Source organism: Heterodontus francisci, chromosome 20, assembly GCF_036365525.1.
Source record: "Heterodontus francisci isolate sHetFra1 chromosome 20, sHetFra1.hap1, whole genome shotgun sequence".
Taxonomy (NCBI): domain Eukaryota; kingdom Metazoa; phylum Chordata; class Chondrichthyes; order Heterodontiformes; family Heterodontidae; genus Heterodontus; species Heterodontus francisci.
Genome location: NC_090390.1, coordinates 76,599,663 through 76,624,889, shown reverse-complemented (window position 1 = coordinate 76,624,889; position 25,227 = coordinate 76,599,663). Strand labels below are relative to the sequence as shown.

Here is a 25,227-nt window from a genome sequence, read left to right as displayed (position 1 = left end):
GGGGAACCGGGCCACTACCCCGGCGACCGCTTCCTGAAAATAATCCCCGGCGAGGGTGTGACAACGGGTAATCACAGGATGCCGACCACCGAACTGCTGCCTCCACCTCCGCCTCCTCCCCCACTCCCTCTCCCTCCCGACCCGTCCTCCTGCACCACCGACCCCGCCAGTGCCACCACCCCCAATGGCCTGCCCGGCCTGCCTCATGTACTGAGGAAGATGAACGGCAACAGCTACGTCCTGCTGCGGCAGGCCAGTGAGATGGAGTCCACCTCGCCCCATTACCACTCCTTCACCGAGGAGCTGAGCAAAATGCTGGAAAAGCGGAAACACGCTCAGCTGGTGGAGAAGCCGGATGAAAGCTCGGTGTGAGAGGAGAGGAGAGAAATGGTGGGACCTCCCAGAGAGAACTCCGAATTATCTACCTCAGTCAGTATTCAGGGGAAATCCACTGTGGAAGAGCTACTTAGTGTTTTATCCAAACCTTTCATCACCTCATCTGAGGCCCTTTTACAATTCAAAAACAAATGGTGTACCGAAAAAATCTTCATCGCCTGTAAATAACCCTTGAGCTTTAATATATATTTAACTGTTTAGATAACAATCAAAAGAGAGATTTTATGCAAATCCCACGAGGCGCCTGAAGCTTAAAAATGGTGAGGCACAGAAAGAGATTAAAATGAGAGACTCAAGTGAACTTTTGACACTTGTCAACCGAACATGTCATGACCCCCCCCCCCCCCCCCCCCCCCACCCCACCGAGCGGAACAGGCTTGAGGGGCTGAATGGCCTCCTCCTGTTCCTGTGTAACCCAGGGAGAAACTTCTCTTAAAAGGCAGGCTGCTACATACCGGCAGGACAATCACAATGGTGAGTCAAACGTTAAATCTGACTTTTTTGTGGAGTGATACTTCCAGGCTGTGGGAGAAAATGGTAAATACATTTGATATGTATCATTTGATATGTAAATATAGACATATTTATGCTTATATAATCATATGTTGTCACCATGATTTCCCATCACGCGCGACAGTCGTTTCAGTCAAATGTCATGCTGGCCATCTGAAATTCTTAGATTATCCCCATCTTGTGTGCAAATTACCCGTGGTCTGAACCTGGGTTTAATTTCAAGCCGTGTACCTCCAACACGTAGGGAGGTACTGCTGTTTACAGGCCGTGATGGAGTGATTGCATTAGCTTCAAGTGATGAAGTCAGCACATCACATGAGGTGCATTGCCCAGCATTAAAGAGTATTGGCTTAAACGCAATGCTTGCACCTTCTGACAGCACCTTTGCTAACACTTCTGGGGGTCATTTAGCAAAGGGGAAATGTGTGGGGAAAACATAATCTCTTAAAATCATCCCCTCTCTGTTTAAAAGAGAGCTCCTGTGCTGGAGGGGCAGGTCAGCATCTTGTTTGGATATTGTTAAGGATTTTTTAAAATTATAAACAGTGGCTCATTTGTCAGCTAATGAGGCTTAGTGCCTGGCAGGCCCAGGTACCTGGGAAGCAGGGGAAGGTCGGGGTGGGGGAGGGGAGGGGGGTGGTGGGGTTGCGGTGGTGGGATGTGGTACAGTGGCTGATCCACAGGCTATGGGTGAGAGGTGGGTTGCTGTGCAGAGGTGTTTGGATTGTGCAAGAGGAGGGGATTGAAGAGGACATTGTGATGGGGAGCACGGGGCGGCACAGTGGCGCAGTGGTTAGCACCGCAGCCTCACAGCTCCAGGGACCCGGGTTGATTCCGGGTACTGCCTGTGTGGAGTTTGCAAGTTCTCCCTGTGTCTGCGTGGGTTTTCTCCGGGTGCTCCGGTTTCCTCCCACAAGCCAAAAGACTTGCAGGTTGATAGGTAAATTGGCCATTATAAATTGTCACTAGTATAGGTAGGTGGTAGGGAAATATAGGGACAGGTGGGGATGTTTGGTAGGAATATGGGATTAGTGTAGGATTAGTATAAATGGGTGGTTGATGTTCGGCACAGACTCGGTGGGCCGAAGGGCCTGTTTCAGTGCTGTATCTCTAATCTAATCTAATCTAATCATTATTTAAACATTTGTTCTTGGGGCATACTCTGACAAAGTGATATTTATTACTCATCTATGGTCGTCCTGAGGACATTTAGAAGCCAATCACATAGCACGCGGTCTGGAGTCTTTCGGAGCAAGTGATGGTGGGTACGGGGGTTGGGAGGGGACGTGGTGATGGTGGCATGACCCCTTTTCTGAAGGTCATTCGTGAACCAGTTGGGTTCGTATGACAACCCAACGTGGTCATTGTCTGCTGCTAGCTCACAAATCTTGCGACATATTGAACTGATATCTTGTCGTGGTTGCCACATGACCCTTTAGGTTGCTAGCCCAGTAACATAGGCAAGCACAGGGTGGGTGGGGAACAGCTGCAGGTTCTTGAAGTTGAGTCTGAGAGCTGTGAAGGCCCGGTCATCTTGTATATCAGCGGTGAATGGAGCTACAGGTTTTGTAGGCAGAATCTCTGCCGAGTTAGTTCTGGGAGTGTAGAATTACAGTGTTGTACAACACAGAAACTGGCCATTCGGCCCTCAGATGGAGTATAATGCGGGGAAATATGAAGTTATTCACTTTTGTCAGAAGAATAGAAAAAAAATCTTTTAAATAGAAAATTTAAATGTTGATGTTCAGAAGGAACGCAGAAAGTAAGCATGCAGGTACAGCAAGCAATTAAGAAAGCAAATGGTATGTTGGCCTTTAATGCAAGGGGTTGGAGTACAGGAGTAAAGGAGTCTTGCTGCAATTGTACAGGTCTTTGGTGAGACCACCCTGGTGTCCTGTGTACTGCTTTGGGCTCCCTACCTTAGGAAGGGTATTATACTTGCCTTAGAAGCAGTGCAACAAAGGTTCATTAGGTTGATTCCTGGGATGAGAGTTATCCTATGAGAAAAGAGTGAGTAGAATGAGCCTATAATCACTGTGGAGTTTAGAAGAGGGAGAGGTGATCTCCTTGGAAAGTAGAAGGTTCTAAGAAGGATAGATGCTGAGAGGTTGTTTTCTGTGGCTGGAGCGTCTAGAAGCAGGGGGCACAGTCATCTGGATAAGGGGGGTCTGCCTTTTGCAATTGAGATGAGGAGAAACTCCTTCACTCAGAGGGTTGTGAATCTTTGAAATTCTGTACCCCAGAGGGCTGTGGATGCTCAGTCATTGAGAATATTGAAGACTGAGAGCTCTAGATTTTTGGACTCAAAGGGGATTTTGGGATATGGTGATTGGACAAGAAAGGGTAAAACTAACTATGTTATTAAATGGCCATATGGCCTACTCCTTCTATTTCTTAGGTTCTAATGCTCCACACAAGTCTCCTCCCATTCCATCTACTCCGACAAATAATCCACTCAAAACGCTTAAAGCTACACTGTTTCAAAAAATAAAATCTCCTCAGTCTAAGTGAATTTGAGAGGTGTCAGGGCAAATATAGAAACACTTTGTTTTGCTGTGATGTGATTGGGTAAAATTTCTTTTGGTCATTGAGAAGAAAATTAAGCTGGAGCTTTCAAATGAAGTGCAGGTGGCAGTGTGGAGGGGGTGAGGGACGGGTGGAGGGGGTGAGGGACGGGTGGCGGCGTGGAGGGGGTGAGGGACGGGTGGAGGGGGTGAGGGACGGGTGGCGGTGTGGAGGGGGTGAGGGACGGGTGGCGGTGTGGAGGGGGTGAGGGACGGGTGGAGGGGGTGAGGGACGGGTGGCAGTGTGGAGGGGGTGAGAGAAGGGTGGCGGTGTGGAGGGGGTGAGAGAAGGGTGGCGGTGTGGAGGGGGTGAGAGAAGGGTGGCGGTGTGGAGGGGGTGAGAGAAGGGTGGCGGTGTGGAGGGGGTGAGGGATGGGTGGCGGTGTGGAGGGGGTGAGAGACGGGTGGCGGCGTGGAGGGGGTGAGGGACGGGTGGCGGCGTGGAGGGGGTGAGGGACGGGTGGCGGCGTGGAGGGGGTGAGGGACGGGTGGAGGGGGTGAGGGACGGGTGGCGGTGTGGAGGGGGGTGAGGGACGGGTGGCGGTGTGGAGGGGGTGAGGGATGGGTGGCGGCGTGGAGGGGGTGAGGGACGGGTGGCGGCGTGGAGGGGGTGAGGGACGGGTGGCGGCGTGGAGGGGGTGAGGGACGGGTGGCGGCGTGGAGGGGGTGAGGGACGGGTGGCGGCGTGGAGGGGGTGAGGGACGGGTGGCGGCGTGGAGGGGGTGAGGGACGGGTGGCGGCGTGGAGGGGGTGAGGGACGGGTGGCGGCGTGGAGGGGGGTGAGAGACGGGTGGCGGCGTGGAGGGGGTGAGGGACGGGTGGAGGGGGTGAGGGACGGGTGGCGGTGTGGAGGGGGTGAGGGATGGGTGGCGGTGTGGAGGGGGTGAGGGATGGGTGGCGGTGTGGAGGGGGTGAGAGACGGGTGGAGGGGGTGAGGGACGGGTGGCGGTGTGGAGGGGGTGAGGGATGGGTGGTGGTGTGGAGGGGGTGAGGGACGGGTGGAGGGGGTGAGGGACGGGTGGCGGTGTGGAGGGGGTGAGGGATGGGTGGCGGTGTGGAGGGGGTGAGGGATGGGTGGCGGTGTGGAGGGGGTGAGGGATGGGTGGTGGTGTGGAGGGGGTGAGGGACGGGTGGAGGGGGTGAGGGATGGGTGTTATTGGAATCAGCTGCCTGCTATCCATTCAGCGCCATTTTCCTTTCCATCAACATAAAGAGAAACTAAGTGGGCGACTGATTCAATTTCATCTCTTTCAGTTGAAAGTTCCATCCATTTAGGTGTTATTTACAAAGTCCCCCTTCTGCACCATTCTCTCCGGCGCAGAGTCAATTGGCCAGCAATGGCTGAGTTAAACCATTCTCTGATCCGCTTGACAGCCTGTTAAATGATAAGAGCTGTGCTAATAAACACTATGATAGAGGCGTAGAGCTCGAGTGCCTCTCGGAAGTGACTGGGCCACAATTGCAGTCATTACACTCTGTCACATTCAAGTTCCTTTCGCTTTCAGCAATTTAAAAAAAAATTCTGCTTGTCTTATGTTGAGCTCTGTTCCCCCAAACAAGTGAGCAACCTGAAGTAAATCTAATTCTCACGAGCTCTGCTTGCTGTTAACCCATGCGTTCTAGCTTGTGTACATGGTATAGTGTTGCTGGAATTATTGAAGAACTAGCTTTTATTGGGCACATCAAGTAGACGAATTTCGGTGCTAGTCTTGGGCACCTGGCGACAGCATAAAGCAGCTGTCACGGATCACCAATAACACAGGGTGAGATGCAGTGTAGCCAAGGAATCTTGAGTGCACCAGCGCGACATTTTACTATATCCCACACAAACCTTCTGCGTGAGATTATGCAGTTAGTTCCAACGTTATGTTATGGGCCCCATCCATTGGAAACTGGATTGAGGAGACACAAATCCATTTTGCTTAAGCCCTTCTTACGGCAAATGGAAACTTTCACCCAATCCGGCTAGATTGAACCCAAATGTCAGAGGTGAAATGTGTACCCCACTGTGCCACCCTAATTCATTTTTTTGTTGTTGAGAAATAAAACTATTTCAACTGAAGTTAACTATTTTGCTAAACAGTCCTCTTTGGACGAGCTGGCCTGGTCACTGGTTGGTGGGATGTGATTACCTGCATGGTGATATCCTGATCTCAACCAGGCCATATTGGGAGAGACGAGCAGGCCGAGGCTTTGCAGTGTGCTAACCCACAAGAAGGGAGTAATAAAAGGGGTAACTAAGACAACCCTACACAGCTGTCAACAACCAATTGAAGCACCTGTAAGGAAATGACGCAGCGAGAATGAAAGAGGGAGCAAAATAATTTGGAAAATATGTTTTTTGTAAGAAAATGATAATCTGCCTCAAAACACAATGTCACATATTAATGAGCAAAAAATCCTGGAGATGTGGGATATTCCTCAGTTGAACGAATATTTTTAGAATGACTTGTGAGAGTAAGGGGCTACTTATTCCTAATCCATATTGGAATTCATAAGAATAACTCTATGTTTAAATGTATGGCCACATACTGCTTGTAAGTTGCTTAATTTATGGAACCGTTTTGTTCCTTAAATCCATTTATACATTAAATTAAGATTTACCATCCTTCACTGTGTTTGTTACTTCATTTCTTTGTTATGACTGAGGTGGGAGGAGTGCACTGTCTTTTCTTGTCCCACTTCTCCACAGGTCACAATATATATTTCAAAAATATTTACCATTTACCGATATGGTCAATCATATACTCTACTCTTTATCCCAGAATAAAACCAGGTTTCATTAATAAACAACAAAATTATCAGTTTATTATCAAACAAGATTTATCCAGTAGTGAAGCAAAGCATTAACACACAGATTGAAATATGAAAGTTCCCTTTTTAAATTCTCCACACATGCACTCACACACAGTGACAAAAATACAGAAATTCTCTCTGCTGAGGTCTGTTACAAAAAAAAAAAATACTTGCAAATGAAGAAAAAAGAGAAGAGATGGAAGGAAGTCCGTTGTTCCTTTTGGTCTGGCGTCTGGGTGTACGGAGACGGGTCACTGGGATGTTTTCTAAAGCAGTTCTTTTCAGGTGGTGTTGAGAATTAATCTGGCAGGTTTCTCCAGCTTCTTAGGAGAGATGCAGCAACAGGGATTTTAGCTCTCCCCCCGCTGGATCTTTGCAGGGTTTCTTCAAAGAGGTAGAGAAAGAGGTGAGCTGGGTGGTTTCTTTTCCCTTGGCAGGCAAAACACCAGCTGTCTTCAAAACAGTTCACACCCCAACTGAATTAAAAACAATATCCAAACCCCAAACAGAAAGTCAACCTCCTGACCTCCATAATGCATATGTGGCTTCTCTGTAAACATCTTCACCAGGTCACCAAGGTTTCTGTTGTTTATTGAGCTTAAAGCACATGTTTGCCAGCACAGGTTGTTTTCAAACAACATCTCAAGTGTCCTTTCAGTGAACTTGGTAAAAAAAAAAACACGTCCATGGAATCTTTTCAGTTTTGACACAAGTCCTCAAAAAATAAAATATTAAAAAAATGGAAGTACTTTCGTAACATCTTCGAGAAAAAAATGCCGTTATGCGTTTACTAATCCTGAACTGATGGGCTACAAAATAAAGCCTGAAAATATGTTTCAAAACATGGAATCTGCCACCGAACAAATATCCAAGCTAGGCAAAGTACAGGTAACACATTTTGACTGTTCTGAAGTCAACAAAAGGCTTAATTATTGAACGGGGGAAGCAGGCCCTGAATTTCCTGCCTGCCTCTTTATGGTGATGGATCTTTGGCAGGGTGACACTTCCACCCACCGCTTGAGCTGCTTCACAACCCCTTGGCCCATTTCCCAGTGCCAGAGGGCAGCCAAATATTCCGGGTAAACACAGTGTTCATTTATGAAACACCTGCTGCACCTGCCTTCGGTGGAAAGGAAGAGAGTTGCTCTGCCACCTCACTGCAGTGTGAATTTTTTTTTATTTGTTTGTGGGATGTAGGCATCGCTGGCTAGGCCAGCATTTATTGCCCATCCCTAATTGCCCTTGAGAAGGTGGTGGTGAGCTACATTCTTGAACCACTGCAATCCATTACACTCCTGACTTGTGCCTTGTATATAGTGGACAGACATTGGGGAGATAGGAGGTGAGTTACTTGATGCAGAATTCCCAGCCTCTGACTTGGTCTTGTAGCCACAGCATTTATGCGGCTGGTCCAGTTCAGTTTCTGTTCAATGGTACCCCCCCCCCCCCAGGATGTTGATAGTGGGTGATTCAGCGATGGTAATGTCATTGAATGTCAAGGGGAGATGGTTAGTTTCTCTCTTGTTTGGGATGGTTGTCGCCTGGCACTTGTATGACGCGAATATTACTTGCAACTTATCAGCCCAAGCCTGGATATTGTCCAGGTCTTGCTGCATTTCTACACGGACTGCTTTAGTATCTGAAGAGTTGCGAATGGTGCTGAACATTGTGCAATCATCAGCGAACATCCCCACTTCTGACCTTACGATGGAGGGAAGATCATTAATGAAGCAGCTGAGGATGGTTGGGCCTAGGACACTACCCTGAGGAACTTCTGTAGTGATGTCCCGGGGCTGTGATGATTGACCTCCAACAACCACAACCATCTTCCTTTGTGCTAGGTATGATTCTAACCAGCTGAGAGTTTTCTCTGATTCCCATTGACTGCAGTTTTGCTCGGGCTCCTTGATGCCATGCTCAGTCAAATGTTGCCTTAATGCAAGGGCAGTCACTCTCACCTCACCTCTGGTGTTCAGCTGTTTGTTCCTTTTTAGACCAAGGCTGTAATGAGGTCAGGAGCTGGGTGGTCATGGCGGAACCCAAACTGAGTGTCAGTGAGCAGGTTATTGCTGAGCAAGTGTCGCTTGATAGCACTGTCGACAACACCCCCTTCCATCACTTTGCTGATGATCGAGAGTAGACTGATAGGGCTGTAATTGGCCGGGTCAGATTTGTCCTGCATTTTGTGCACAGGCCATACCTGGACAATTTTCCACATTGCCGGGAAGATGCCAGTGTTGCAGCTATACTGAAACAGCTTGGCTAGGGGCACGGCGAGTTCTGGAGCACAAGTCTTCAGTACTCTTGCCAGAATGTTGTCAGTGCCCATAGCCTCTGCAGTATCCAGTTTCTTGATAACGTGTGGAGTGAATTGGATAGGTTGAAGACTGGTATCTGTAATGCTGGGGACCTCAGGAGGAGGCCGAGATGCATCATCCACTTGGCACTTCTGGCTGAAGATGGTCGCAAAGGCTTCAGTCTTGTCTTTTGCACTGATGTGTTGGGCTCCCCCATCGTTGAGGATGAGGATATTTGTGGAGCCTCCTCCTCCTATTAGTTGTTTAATTGACCACCACCATTCAGGACTGGATGTGGCAGGACTGCAGAGCTTAGATCTGATCCGTTGGTTGTGGGATCGTTTAGCCATGTCTATTGTATGTTGTTTCCACTGTTTGTCATGCAAGTAGTCTTGAGTTGTAGCTTCACCAGGCTGACACCTCAATTTTAGATACGCCTGGTGCTGCTCCTGGCATGTCTTCCTGCACACCTCATTGAACCAGGGTTGATCCCCTGGCTTGATGGTAATGGTAGAGTGGGGGATATGCCGGGCCATGAGGTTACAGATTATGGTTGAGTGCAGTTCTGCTGATGGTCCACAGCACCTCATGAATGCCCAATTTTGAGTTGCTAGATCTGTTCGAAATCTATCCCATTTAGCACAGTGGTAGTGCCACACAACACGATGGTGGGTATCCTCAACGTGAAGACAACGCTTCGTCTCCACAAGGACTGTACGGTGGTCACTTCTACCACTACTGTCATGGACAGATGCATCTGCGACAGGTAGATTGGTGAGGACGAGGTCAAGTAGGTTTTTCCCTCTTGTTGGTTCCCTCACCACCTGCCGTAGACCCAGTCTAGCAGCTATGTCCTTTAGGACTCAGTAGTGGTGCTACTGAGCCACTCGGTGATGGACATTGAAGTCCCCCACCCAGAGTGCATTCTGTGTCCTTGCTACCCTCAGTGCTTCTTCCAGTTGGTGTTCAACATGGAGAAGCACTGATTTTCCAATCAAGGGTGGGTGGTAGGTGGTAATCAGCAGGAGGTTTCCTAGCCCATGTTTGATCTGATGCTATGAGACTTCATGGGGTCAGGAGTCAATGTTGAGGACTCCCAGGGCCACTCCCTCCAGACTGCACACCATTGTGCTGCCACTTCTGGTGGGTCTGGCGATGGCAGTGTCAGGGACATTGTAAGGTATGATTCCGTGAGTATGACTATTGTCAGGCTGTTGCTTAAGTAGTCTGTGGGACAGCTCTCCCAACTTTGGCACAAGACCCCAGATGTTCGTAAGGAGGACTTTGCAGGGTCAACAGGGCTGGGTTTGCTTTTGTCTTTTCCAGTGCCTAGGTCAATGCTGGGTTGTCTGTTCGGTTTCATTCCTTTTCTTAGGCTTTGTAGCGGTTTGGTACAGCTGAGTGGCTTGCTAGGCCATTTCAGAGGGCAGTTAAGAGTCAACCACATTGCTGTGGATCTGGAGTCATATGTCAGCCAGACCAGATAAGAACAGCAGATTTCCTTCCCTAAAGGCCATTCGTGAACCAGATGGGTTTTTGCAACAATCGATGATGGTTTCATGGCCACCATTAGACTAGCTTTTTTAAATTCCAGATTCATTGAATTCACATTTCACCATTTGCTCTGGTGGGATTTAAACCCAGATCCCCTGGGCTTTTGGGTTACTAGTCCAATGACATTACCACTACACCACAGCCTCTGCCATTGATGAGCACGCAGAACATTAAAAGACAGTTTCAAAGTTTCTAGTTCTCTTTAATGCCAGTTTGACTAAGCTAAATTGCTAAAATTTAACAAGCACTCCTGAGGCTCTTTGCTGGGATGCACTTGATGGGGAATATGTCACATGATGCATTTCCTTAATTTGCATATCATTGTAACATGCCTGTCCAGGTATGAACTGGAATATCTCAAACATGACCTCAGTTATGGTAGAATTTTGGACTGATTCCTTCTGTCTGGTCTTAAAGGAAATGGGTGACACTAAGGTTGACCTCAATACCCCTGAGCTAGGGAAAGGGCAATTCAGTTAGGCATCCCCTTCCTGAGCACTACCTGGTAGTTCCTTCTCCTCAATGCATCTGTCAGGGCATCAGATAAGGGCAGAATTGGGCTCACCTGTAATTTCCTTGCTATACCATTACCGAATAACCCTTGACCTTCATTGTTTTGGCTCAAACATATATATGGTTGAGGGTTAACATAAGAAATAGCAGGAGTAGCCAGTCGCCTACTGCACCATTCAATAAGATCATGGCTGTTCTTCAACCTCAGCTACACCTTCCTGCTCTGTCCCCATATCTCTTGATTCCCTTAGTATCCAAAAATCTCAGTCTTGAATATACTCAACAACTGAGCACATACAGCCCTCTGGGGTAGAGAATTCCAAAGATTCACAACGCTAAGAGTGAAGAAATTTCTCCTCATCTCCGTCCTAAATAGCCAACCTCTTAATCTGAGACTGTGACCCCTAGTTCCAGATTCCCCAACCAGGGGATACATCCAGCACCCACCCTATTGAGTTTCAATGCGATCACCTCTCATTTTTCTAAACTCTAGCTGATTGATGACTTCTAACAGTTCAATCAGGTGAGGCATAATAGGAGCACGGTAAGAATGTACTACTGTAGGAAGGACAGGAAGGAATTGGACCTGGGAGGGGAGGAGAGAGGTCAGGGAGATAAGTTAATAAGTAAGAGGAGAAATCAAACCACAAAGGAGAAAGAGATGGTTGGAAAATGTTTTCAATATTGGTCATATTTACCAGTACACACAGGAAAAGGAGAGCCAGAGAGTGTATGTATGGAGTGAAGCCAATGTGTTGGTACTAATGTAACCTGTTAGTGTTTTCCCTCAGTATAACAATAGAATTGATAATTCCACTATACTCTGATTCAGACAGATTTCACAGCTCTAAGCAGCTCTTACTGATGTCTGTTCCTCGTCGTCTCTCAGTACGAAGGTCGGATTCCTTTTTAAATACACATGACTGACTGACCATAATCAGCAGCACTAGGTCATGTGGTAAGCGGAGTGCTTTGTGATGAAACGCTATTGCATACCAGACCTTGAACAGTTTTGACAAGCATTAAGCTGGAAGAATGTGGGAGAAAAAAAATCATCTGCCTCAGCACGGTCTGTTATGGGTCAGGCAAACTGGGCAGTTCCAACTGAAAGGTTGACTATTGGGAGCTGGGCCTGTCTTCTCAACAGGCCACGCTCTGTTTTTCTTGTATTCATTCTGTGGAATGTGGGCATCACTGGCAAGGCTGGCATTTATTGGCCGTTCCTAGTTGCCCTGTACAGCTGAGTGGCTCACTCGGCCTTTGCAGAGAGCAGTTAAGAGTCAACCATGTGGGTGTGGGTTTGGAGTCACATATAGGCTAGATGGGGTAAAGATGAGAGGTTTCCTTCTTCATAGGACATTAGTGAACCAGATGAAATAACACCAGGGAATACCAAACAGTGATCAGCAATAGGAGCAGTTCAGTCCTGAGGGAATGCTGCACTGTCGGAGATACCATCTTTTGGATGAAACATTAAACTGAGACCTAATCTGCCCCCTCAAGTGCATGTAAGAGAATCCTGTGCACTATCACGAAGAAGAGTAGGGCAGCTCTCCTTGATGTCAGGACTAATATTTCTCCTTCAATCAACTGAAAAACAGATTATCTGGTCACTATAACATTGCTGTTTGTGGGAGCTTACTGTGCACAAGTTGGCTACCACGTTTCGTACATTACAGCAATGACTATACTTCAAGAGTACTTCATTGGTTGTAAAGTGCTTTGGCATGCCCTGAAGTTGTGAAAGGCTCTATATAAAAGCAACTTCTTGTTTTCTATTTCAGTGATCAGGAGCTGACACACAAGCTGATTGTCCCCTCCATATCTCAGAGATCATGAGGCTAATTTTAGCACATCAGCTATCTCACTACAGTAGGATCAAACCCTGGGGGACTTCCTTAATGATCAGCTTTCCCCCGGATAAACCTGCGGAGACACTGGGAGAACGGGGAATAGGTGGCTTTTGCTTTTTGTTTGAAGACCTGCTCCATCAGCACCGGCTCTGTAACACTGGTCACTGTTCCCACCAGTCACATTCCAAAGTGACACTGTAACAACGGACAACTCAGTTGGATAGAGGCGAGCCAAGGTGAACTGGTTCTTAAAGCAAACGCTTAAGTTTTTTAATTTGAATTTGATTTTGATAAAAAGTTGACCAATGAAAGACTAACGTTATGTGACGCTGTAACATAAAGGTCCTCATGCACACAATGATTTATTCCTCTCAAATATGGTTAAGAGTTTACAGGAACTGAGTATAATAGGACTCAAATCCGTCTCTGACCCCACTCCCTAGCACTGAGCAGAACTTCACACCGCCACCAATCATTTATCATTTTTGAGGGATTTCTTTTTTGTTCTGATGTCTGTTGATGAAACACTTTTCCACTGAACACTTCTCACTAAGGAAAAAAAGAAAAACAGACTGGAATTTGCTAGAGTGGGGCATCTCACAGAGTGCCCTGTTAGATATTTTCTCTTACCCTTCAGCTCAAAAATGTTTTGCACAGTAAGTTGCTGGAAGTGTGAGCTGATACCAGCATGGTGAGGGCAACAGGGCGTCTCGGCCCTTAGTGAATGTTGGGGCCAGCAGTCTACCTCCTTAACCACTTAGATTTAAGGATTGAGAAATAAACAGATTAAGGATGGAGAAGGAAATAGGGTGAGTTCGAAGCAAAGCAGGTACAGAAAGTGAAACAAAGAGAGGGAAAGAAAGATTGGATTAAGAAAGAGAGGAAAAAAAGAGACAAGAAGGAAAAGTAAGAACTTTTTTAAATTACATTTTAAATTTAAAAAAATCTAACAACAATTTATTACCTGTAAGAATGAGACTCCACAGTTAAATCATTCCCTTTCTGGGCCAGAAAGATTGCTTGGGATTGCAGGAATGTAAATCTCCTCTTTAAATTTTATAAATTTGCAGGGCTACGGGGAAAAGATGGGAGATTGGGACTTGGTGAGTTGCTCTTACAGAGTGCCAGCACTGACATGACGGCCAGAATGGCCTCCTTCTGTGCTGTAACTATTTTATGATTCTGAAAAGGTATTTCCAGTGTTGAGTACTGGCCCTAACATTCTGTGATGAGCTAATGGGTAATAAATACACAAATGCAGCAACTTTATGAAACTAACGGGGAAGTTGAGGGCGAGATGAGGTATTGATGGAGCAGCACAAATCCTCCAGCATCTCGTAACGATTCACAAATCACACTGTATTCTCTACCTCCCCTCAAGTTGCTGGATAGTTTGCATATGAATAACAATGAGCACCATGAATCTCCCCATTATTTTGGAGGCAAATTCTGGGCTAATGTCGTAAGATGATAAATTCTAAACTATCCTGACTGCCTAACAGATCGTCTGGTTTGAGTGAGTTGGAGCACTTGTATAAGAGCAGGACTAGGCCATTCGGCCCCTCGAGCCTGCTCCACCATGCAATAGGATCATGGCTGATCTTCGACCTCAACTCCACTTTGGAGGCGATACGGTGAGACAGCCAGATTTTTATTTTAAGATAATCGCTCATGATGTTATCAGACCTGAGTCACAAAAAAAATCTCCTTGTGGTCAGAGTAAACTGGTTGTTTCGCCTCATGCCTGGGGATAAGGCTCATATCAGTTTTAACTAAAATAATTAAAATGTTTAGGGCATTGGGTTTATTTTTTAATGGAATGCACCCACCCCATTTTATTCTCCTTCCAATTATACTCTCCACTGAAGTCAATGGACTCGATTTTACCTCTGTGAAAGTGGATGTGTTGTGAATGGGTTAAAATGGGGACCAATGGATGATGGGGTTAAAAGTCAGTGGGGTGTGAAAACGGGCGTCGCACCCAAGGCTGTCAATGTCCCGCTAGTCAGGTTAGGTTAAAGCGACCTCCTTTAGTTTGTTCCTTTGACACCTATTTGCTTTATTAGTAGAGGTGATGACCTATTTAAATGAAACAGCTCAGTGTCTTGTGTTAAAGTAGCAAAGATAGAAATGTCATTGTGACTGAGTCAAGCATACTAATATCAACGATGGAAATTTCTCAGCTCTCAGCTTTCTGATGGATATTGGGTGCTCCCCTGTGCCAAGTGCACAGGAGAGATTTTTAATTGGACTAACATGACAGAGGATTAATTCTAGATTAACGGACTTTGACACATTTATATACATCGGCTGGGCTGACATAATTTCATTAGGAAGAACAGCACAGTTGTCCTAAGATACAAAATAAGAAAATAGCAAGCAGCCATGTAACTTATCTGCCTACTTAATAGGGAAAGTTCTTCAGAATTTCTCTCTGATCCTTCCCCCAGAGATAATCAGGCAAAATTTCAAAATATCTTATTCATCCTCACTGCTTGCCCATTGAGCCACTGGTTTCCACTTGCCTTCCACTGGTGACTTTGTCTCGGTCACAGTATCACAAGTTCTGTGGCTGCAACCTTCAGCCTTGAAAAGGATGTAACTAAGAAGGGAACTCGTGGGGGTAGATAAGACAGTGAATGGTGTATTAAACTCTGGAATACAGTTTCATGCTAAGCCATGACAGTGGCAGGGCTTCAAGGCAAATGTAGGTCTGTTGGCAACAAGCAACTGCAGATGCTAGAAATCCAAAACAGAAACTGAATCACACAGCAGGTCAGGCAGCATTTGTGGAAAGAACTGTTTCAAGTGTAGATCCTTCGTCCATTCTGGTACAGGGAGGTTGGTAGTTGTCTCTGAGCTGTATGTTAGGTTCAAATGAGAAAGGAGAAGACTAGGTGAAAAAAGGTTTTGTCTATGAACTCACCAATAATCACCTCAAATACATTTGCTACCCCAGTGGTCTCTGGTATGGCAATCTGACTGATTGCCAGCGATTTATATAATTCATCAGATAAGAGGTAATGTTATAATACTTGCATTTATACTGCATCTTGTCATATTATTGAAGGATCTCAATGTGCTTTGTACAATGAATTACTCCATTGACTGCTGTTACATAGGCAAACTGGCACCAGTAATGCTCCACCAACATTAATGAGATGAGTAACCTGGTAACTTGGTTTTAGATGCTATTAATTATGAGAGGAGCACAGGCCACAACAGCAGGGAGAGCACCCTGCTGTTCTTCGAATAGTACCATGGATCTTTGACATCTGGGCAAATAGATGGACGGGACCTCAGTTTAACATCTCATCAGAAGGATGGCACCTCTGACCATGCAGCGCTCCCTCATTGTTGGCTTAGATTATGTGCTCAAATCCTGCGGTCACTGGAACCCACAATTTTCTCTCCTAGACATGAGAGTGCCATCGGTATTGTTTCAAATTATTTACTGCAGATTCTGCACTGTTGAACGCTTCAGAATGACTCCGCAGTCAGTACAATCCAGGCATATTAAATATAACTAGTCTTTCAAAAGCACTTGACCTGTTTCTGTTGGGCAAAAAGGGAGCTGCTCTAATTTTGGTGCCTTTCTTAACTGGCCTGGATCACTTACTAATTTCTTTTGTTTTTTTGATTACATTCTCAAGAAGGTATCATTCACAAGAATGATATTAGTATTCATTAACACATACTTTATTTAAGCTACTGTACTTCTAGTATTCATTCACATATATACATGAGGCCATTGTATATTTAGGTGTATATTTGCACACATATTTATGAACTTGTATATTCGCATATATCTTTAATAAAGTAAAAGAAAGACTTGCATTTATATTTTTTTTAATTCATTCATGGGATGTGGGCGACGCTGGCCAGGCCAGCATTTATTGCCCATCCCTAATTGCCCTTGAGAAGGTGGTGGTGAGCTGCCTTCTTGAACCTCTGCAATCCATGTGGGGTAGGTACACCCACAGTGCTGTTAGGAAGGGAGTTCCAGGATTTTGACCCAGCGACAGTGAAGGAACGGCGATATAGTTCCAAGTCAGGATGGTGTGTGACTTGGAGGGGAACTTGCCGGTGGTGGTGTTCCCATGTATTTGCTGCCCTTGTCCTTCTAGTTGGTAGAGGTCGCAGGTTTGGAAGGTGCTGTCTAAGGAGCCTTGGTGCATTGCTGCAGTGCATCTTGTAGATGGTACACACTGCTGCCACTGTGCGTTGGTGGTGGAGGGAGTGAATGTTTGTAGATGGGGTTCCAATCAAGCGGGCTGCTTTGTCCTGGATGGTGTCGAGCTTCTTGAGTGTTGTTGCAGCTGCACCCGTCCAGGCAAGTGGAGAGTATTCCATCACACTTCTGACTTGTGCCTTGTAGATGGTGGACAGGCTTTGGGGAGTCAGGAGGTGAGTTACTCGCCTCAAGATTCCTAGCCTCTGACCTGCTCTTGTAGCCACGGTATTTATATGGCTACTCCAGTTCAGTTTCTGGACAATGGTGACCCCTAGGATTCAGCGATGGAAATGCTGTTGAATGTCAAGGGGAGATGGTTAGATTCTCTCTTGTTGGAGATGGTCATTGCCTGGCAGTTGTGTGGCGCGAATGTTACTTGCCACTTATCAGCCCAAGCCTGGATATTGTCCAGGTCTTGCTGCATTTCTACATGGACTGCTTCAGTATCTGAGGAGTCACAAATGGTGCTGAACATTGTGCAATCATCCGAGAACATCCCCACTTCTGACCTTATGCTTGAAGGAAGGTCATTGATGAAGCAGCTGAAGGTGGTTGGGCCTAGGACACTACCCTGAGGAACTCCTGCAGTGATGTCCTGGAGCTCAGATGATGGACCTCCAACAGCCACAACCATCTTCCTTTGCGCTAGGTATGACTCCAGTCAGCGGAGGGTTTTCCCCCTGATTCCTACTGACCTCTGTTTTGCTAGGGCTCCTTGATGCCATACTCGGTCAAATGCTGCCTTGATGTCAAGGGCAGTCACTCTCACCTCACCTCTTGAGTTCAGCCCTTTTGTCCATGTTTGAACCAAGGCTGTAATGAGGCCAGGAGCTGAGTGGCCCTGGCGGAACCCAAACTGAGCGGCACTGAGCAGGTTATTGCTAAGCAAGTGCTGCTTGATGGCACTGTTGATGACACCTTCCATCACTTTACTGATGATAGAGAGTTGGTTGATGGGGCGGTAATTGGCCGGGTTGGATTTGTCCTGCTTTTTGTGTACAGGACATACCTGGGCAATTTTCCACATTGCAAGGTAGATGCCAGTGTTGTAGCTGTACTGGAACAGCTTGGCTAGGGGCACGACAAGTTCTGGAGCACAGGTCTTCAGTACTATTGCCGTAATATTGTCAGGGCCCATAGCTTTTGCAGTATCCAGTGCCTTCAGTCGTTTCTTGATATCACGCGGAGTGAATCGAATTGGCTGAAGTCTGGCATCTGTGATGCTGGGGACTTCAGGAGGAGGCCGAGATGGATCATCAACTCGGCCCTTCTGGCTGAAGATTGTTGCAAATGCTTCAGCCTTATCTTTCGCACTAATGTGCTGGGCTCCTCCATCATTGAGGATGGGGATATTTGTGGAGCCACCTCCTCCAGTTAGTTGTTTAATTGTCCACCACCATTCATGGCTGGATATGGCAGGACTGCAGAACTTAGATCTGATCCGTTGGTTATGGGATCACTTAGCTCTGTCTATCGCATGCTGCTTACGCAGTTTGGCATGCAAGTAGTCCTGGGTTGTAGCTTCACCAGATGGACACCTCATTTTGAGGTATGCCTGGTGCTGCTCCTGACATGCCCTCCTGCACTCTTCATTGAACCAGGTTTGGTCTCCTGGTTTGATGGTAATGGTAGAGTGGGGAATATGCTGGGCCATGAGGTTACAGATTGTAGTTGAGTACAATTCTGCTGCTGCTGATGGCCCACAGCGCTTCATGGATGCCCATTTTTGCATTGCTAGATCTGTTCAAAATCTATCCCATTTAGCACAGTGGTAGTGCCACACAACACGATGGACGGTATCTTCAATGTGAAGGCGGGACTTCATCTCCACAAGGACTGTGCGATGGTCACTCCTACCAATACAGTCATGGACAGAAGCATCTGCACCAGGCAGATTGATGAGGACGAGGTCAAGTATGTTTTTCCCTCGTGTTGGTTCCCCCACCACCTGCTGCAGACCCAGTCTAGCAGCTATGTCCTTTAGGACTCGGCCAGCTCGGTCAGTAGTGGTGCTACCGAGCCACTCTTGGTGATGGACATTGAAGTCCCCACCTAGAGTACATTTTGTGCCCTTGCCAGTGCTTCCTCCAAATGGTGTTTAACATGGTGGAGTACTGAGTCATCAGCTGAGGGAGGGCGGTAGGTGGTAATCAGTAGGAGGTTACCTTGCCCATGTTTGACCTGATGCCATGAGACTTCATGGGGTCTGGAGTCGATGTTGAGGACTCCCAGGGCAACTCCCTCCTGACTGTATACCACTGTCCCGCCACCTCTGGTAGGTCTGTCCTGCCGGTGGGACAGGACATACCTGGGGATGGTGATGGCAGTGTCTGGGACATTGTCTGTAAGGTATGATTCCGTGAGTATGACTATATCAGGCTGTTGCTTGACTAGTCTGTGGGACAGCTCTCCAAACTTTGGCACAAGCCCCCAGATGTTAGTAAGGAGGATTTTGCAGGGTCGACTGGGCTGGGTTTGCCATTGTCGTTTCTGGTGCCTAGGTCGATGCCGTGTGGTCCGTCCGGTTTCATTTCTTTTTATTGACTTTGTAGCGGTTAGGAACAACTGAGTAGCTTGCTAGGCCATTTCAGAGGGCATGTAAGAGTTAACCACATTCTGTGGGTCTGGAGTCACATGTCGGCCAGACCAGTTAAGGACAGCAGACTTCCTTCCCTAAAGGGCATTAGTGAACCAGATGGGTTTTTACAACAATCGACAATGATTTCATGGCCATCATTAGACTAGCTTTTAATTCCAGATTTATTAATTAAATTCAAATTCCACCTTCTGCTGTGGTGGGATTCGAACCCATGTCCCCAGAGAAATTCCCTGGATCTCTGGGTTACTAGTCCAGTGATCATACCACTACGCCACCGCCTACCCTTATATAGCATGTTTCATGAGCATAGGATATCACAAAGTGTGTTCCAGCCAATGAAGGACTTCCGAAGTGTCGTCACGTTGTAATATTGATAATGCAACAGCCAATTTGTGCACAGCAAGGTCCCAGAAATAGCAATGTGACAACCCAATAATCTATTTTTGTGATGTTGATTGAGGGATAAATATTGGGCGGGATACCGGGAAGAACGTCTCTGTTCTTCTTTGAAATAATGCCATGGGATCTTTTATGCCCACATGAGAGAGCAAACGGGGGCATTGGATTGATGTCTCATCCAAATGACAGCACCTGTGACAGTGCAGCATTCCCTCTCTCCTGCACTGGAGTATCAGCCTAGATTTTGTTGCTGAAGTCTTTGGAGTGGGACTTGAACTCACAACTCAGAGTGCTGTACACTGAGCATGGCTTTTTAAAAAATTATTTCATGGGATTATGGGCATCACTGGTAAGGCCAGCATTTGTTGCCCATCCCTAATTGCCCTTAACAACTGAGTAGCTTGCTAGGCCATTTCAGAGGGCAGTTAAGAGTCAACCACATTGCTGTGGGTCTGGAGTCCAATGTAGGCCAGACCAGGTAAGGATGGCAGATTTCTTTCCCTAAAGGGCATTACATACAAACATACGAATTAAAAGCAGAAGTAGGCCATTCAGCCCCTCTAGCCTGCTCCGCCATTCAGTAAGATCATAGCTGATCTATTTGTGTCTTGAATTCCACACTCCCATCTACCCCGATAACCTTTAATTCTCTTGCCTAACAAGAATCTATCTACCTCCGCCTTAAAATTATTCAATGACCCCCCTCCACCACTTTCTGAGGCAGAGAGTTCCAAAGTCGCACAACCCTCTGAGAGAAAAAAATTCTCCTCATCTCTGTCTTAAAAGGGCGACCCCCCAATTTTAAAACAGTGCCCCCTAGTTTTGGACTCCCCCACAAGAGGAAACATCCTTTCCACATCCACCTTGTCAAGACCGTTCAGGATCTTATATACTTCAATCAAGTCTCTGCACACTCTTCTAAACTCCAGTGAAAACAAGCCCAGTCTGTCCAACCTTTCCTTATAAGACAACCCACTCATTCCAGGTATCAATCTAGTAAACCTCCTCTGAAGTGCCTCCAACGCATTAACATCCTTCCTAAATAAGGTCACAAAAACTGCACACAGTATTCGAGATTTGATCTCACCAATGCCCTGTATAACTGAAGCATAACATCCTTACTTTTATTTTCAGTTCCTCTCATGATACGGATAGCAATCCATTAGCCTTTTTTATTACCTGCTGTACCTGTATACTAATTTTTTGTGACTCATGCGCTAGAACACCTAGATCCCTCTGCACCTCGGAATTCTGCAGGCATTCTCATTTAAGTAAGACTCTGCTTTTTTATTCTTCCTGCCAAATTAAACAACTCCCCATTTTCCCACGTTATACTCCATCTGCCAGATTTTTGCCCACTCACTCAACCTATCTATATATCAGTCTGCAAGCCCCTTATGTCCTCTTCACAACATGCTTTCCTACCTATGATGAAAACAAAAAGTGCTGGAAATACTCAGCAGGTCTGGCAGCATCTCCACAGATGCTGCCAGACCTGCTGAGTATTTCCAGCACTTATTGTTTTCATTTCAGATTACCAGCATCTGCAGTATTTTGCTTTTATTTACTTTCCTACCTACTTTTGTGTCATCTGCAAATTTAGCTACCATGTCATCGCTCCCCTCATCTAAGTCATTGATATAAATTGTAAGAAGTAGAGGCCCCAGCACAGACCCCTGTGGAACTCCACTCGTCACATCCTGCCAATCAGAAAAGGACCCATTTATACGTACTGTTTTCTGCCAGCCAGCCAATCTTCTGTCCATGCTAATATGCTACCCCCTACACCATGAGCTTCTACTTTGTGCAATAACCTTTTATGTGGCACTTTGTCAAATGCCTTGTGGAAATCCAAGTACAGTATGCCAACGGGCTCCCCTTTATCCATGGCACATGTTACTCCTCCAAAGAACTCCAATAAATTGGTTAAACATGATCTCCCTTTCACAATGCCATGCTGACTATTCCCAATTACCTTGAGATTTTCTAAGTGCCCAGCTACAGCCTCCTTAATGATCGATTCTAACACCTTCCCTACTACAGGCATTAGTGAACCAGATGGGTTTTTTACAGCAATTGATAGTTTCGTTTGAACCCATGTCCCTAGGGCATTAGCCTGGCCCTCTGGATTACTAGCTCAGTGACATTATCACTATGCCACAGTCTCACCTATGGCTGAAGCCATAGTAACTTTTGATTGCAAGATGGGGATGGAGGGGGAATTGGCTAGTCCTTAGCCCTGGTTACTATCTTGTGACTCCTTCTGGAAAGTGCGTGTGTGTGGGCATCAGTGAGAACAGGTTTGGGCTCAGCTGGACTATTTCCACTCAAAAGGACTGCTGACTCAAAAAACCGTCTATGCTCATGTGAAGGTAACGGGTGACAGCTGACGCATGAGGACTTGGGACCCCAGCATGAGTCATCACCTGCAGGCAATGAGCGACGAGAAACCGGAGGAGGAAGGAAACGTCAATCTCTTAAAGCTTGCTTAAAAATCAGAAAAAACATTTTAATGATTGGCCTCAGGAGATAAACAGCACAGTTATAAATGACAACGAGGAAGAAAAGAGAATGAATGCAGATGTTTAAGCAGGGCTTAAATTAGAAGCAAATTCAACCAGAATGAATGAAGGAAGCAGAAGTTGAATCTGTTTGAAAATTCAGATCGGAAGAATTAAAAGATTAAAAATCAATGAGTTCATCATCTCCACAAATGAAGTTTTCTACAGTGATTCCCACTGTCGACAAAACAACACTTTCCCCAAAGCAATGATTTTTCTATGAAGATAGAAAATATGAGAATCAGCCTAAATTTAAGGCTTTTTACTCTAAGCTCTACTATGGGTAATGAATTTGTTCTTAACTGCTTTGTTTTGCCTTAAACTTACACAGTCAGCAAAGGGTTTTTCCTCTAATGTAAGATAATCCAAGTTTTCAATTCGATTTCAGAGAGTAATGGTAATGGGTAGTGGAGACCAGAATGTCAGGGATATTTGTGAAATTGCCAATCATGTTTTGATCTGATAACTGCCTGACTGGCTCACCACATTGGAAACCATGTTCCATGGGCACTGTATGTTTCGATTTAAACCTCAAATTGGTTGTGCTTGTGAAAATGTCAAGGTCTGTTGGGGAAATGCAGTGTGGGTGTGATGTGATACTGAGCCACAAGACCTTGCATGAGACCCATGCTAATGCCACCCTAACATGGTTTGCAAGTAACTGACTGCAAGCCAAATATGAAATGGTCAGGACTTTCCAAGACTGGCTGTTGGGATAACATACTTTTTGCAAGATGCTGGTTTTAGTGGGCCTGGCAGTTTTACAGGACAGAACAGTTGTTTGATTGGCCCCTTGCCATTGGACGCAATATCCACCTCCTCCATCATCAGTGCACTGTGGCTACAGTATGTATGATCTACAGGATTAAATGCAGAGCCTCGCTCCCACACGACCTCTATAGCTGAAAAGGACAAAAGGAGCAATGTCGTGGCAACAGTATTATTTCCACGTTCCCCTAAAAGTCACCTACAATCCTGACTTGGCTACATATCACCGTTCCTTCATAGTTGCTTGGCTAGTATGTAATTCCTACCTAACATCCTGATGGGAATACCCTCATCAGAAGGATTGCAGCAGTTCCAGGAGAAAGGCCATCACCACTTTCTCATGGCAACCAGTGATGGGAAAGTAATGCAGCCTTGCAAGAGTTACCCACGTCCTGAGGTCAAATACATATTTTAAAAATTGGCTTGTAGCCAGCAGTGTAAGATGCTTGTTTAGATTTCCCTCAGTGGCATAGTACTGCTGAACAGGTTCCAGATTCAACCTTTGTCTGAAATCAGCATAGGGATCAAAGCTGGCTCCTTTCTGCTGTGTGTGCCTTAGTCACCTTATCTATCCATCTGTTGTGTTCTGGCCTAGGGGAGCTCTTAACTCAAAAGATTCTTGAGCCACTTTGAGGTGGTTTCTCGCTTTCTTCCTCATGGCTTTTATCTGGAGCGTTCCATCTCCCAGCTGTGCTGCAACCAAGGCTAAAGAGCCCCTCCCACCCTTTATGATGGAGGGTGCCCACCCACACCCATTAGACACCAGTACTCCCACTGGGCGTTAACCCAGTATTCAGAGATGGCGCTCCAGTCTCCACTCGCTGGGGCTGTCGAACTCGCGGATGGGATTACTACCACTGAGTCAGTGGTGACTCCATCCAGATATATGTGTCTTCACTAAATGTCAACACAGTATTTAGAGACCATATTCTAGTTTCCACTAACGAGGGATGTTGGGAATGGGGCTTGAACCCCTTTCACCATCTGACTTCAGAGGTGGAAAATGTTACCACTAATCCAAAGGCTCACTCCCATTAACATCATGTGGGGTGGGGGTGAATTTGCTCTGTTAATGATAGATGGAAAATCACCTCTTTTTATACTTACTCCACAACCAGTTAATAAAATTGCAAGAATTCACAGATTGAAATATGATTTCTGAGACGACCTGGTCTGGTCTGCATGTGACTCCAGACCAACATCACATGATTGGCTCTCAGTGCCTCTGCAGTAGTCCAGCAAGCCACTGAGGTGTAAAAAAACAATTGACAGGGCAGCTTGTGATGGGCAATAAATGTGGTCTTGCCCAAGGTATCTACATAGTAGTAGCAAATTTAAAAAAAATGTTCTCTGTGTGATATATTCAAGAAAAGGCTAATGTTAGAACAGTGCAAGCAGGAATTTTTAGTTAAGCTGGATGGCGAGCGAGTTGGAGAATTAGCCTTATGGTGTAAAAGTTTAATTTCTAACCCATGGTCTATCTGTGCACTGGTGCGAAATGTTACTGAATTTACACATGAATTCCTGAGATTGTAATTTCATCAGCAAAAAGGAACATAGGAACAGAAGGAGGCCATTCAGCCCCTCGAATCTCTCCTGCCATTCAATTATATCAGAGCTGATCTGTACCTCAATTCCATCTACCCAGCTTTGCTGCATATCTCTTGATCACTTACCAGGCAAAACATTTATCCACCTTAGTGTAAAAAGCCATTAGGGAAAATAGTTTTGCATATACTTCTTTGTGTTAAGGAAGTACTTCCTGATTTCCCTCCTGAATGGCCTGGCTCTAATTTTGATAATATGTCCCCTCATTCTTGATTACCCCACCGTTCCTTCCCTGTCACTGGGTCAAAACCCTGGAACTCCCTCCCTAACAGCACCATGGGTGTGCCTGCACCACATGGACTGCCACGGTTCAAGAAGGTGGTTCATTACCACCTTCACAAGGATAATTAGGGATGGGCAATAAATGCTGGCCTTGCCATCAATGTCCAGCTCCTGTGAACAAATAACAAAAGGTAATACTTTCTCTGTATCTCCCCTTTTAGCATTTTGAACACTTCGATCATATCATCCCTCAATCTTTTATACTGCATGGAAAACAATCCAAGTCTATGCAACCTATCCTCATAACTTAACCCTCTAAGTCTTGTTATCATCTTGGTGAATCTGTACTG

The 25,227-nt window shown here is 46.0% G+C and overlaps 1 protein-coding gene across 1 annotated transcript in view; it reads left to right on the top strand.

The window, feature by feature from the left end:
* The window catches only part of sema4gb (sema domain, immunoglobulin domain (Ig), transmembrane domain (TM) and short cytoplasmic domain, (semaphorin) 4Gb), a 137,061-nt gene extending 133,512 nt beyond the window's left edge, over positions 1-3,549 (top strand). The window contains 1 exon segment of the mRNA XM_068053048.1: positions 1-3,549. Within this exon segment, the coding sequence (XP_067909149.1) occupies positions 1-372 (372 nt within the window). The 3' untranslated portion in view covers positions 373-3,549.
* Positions 3,550-25,227: the final 21,678 nt, after the last annotated feature.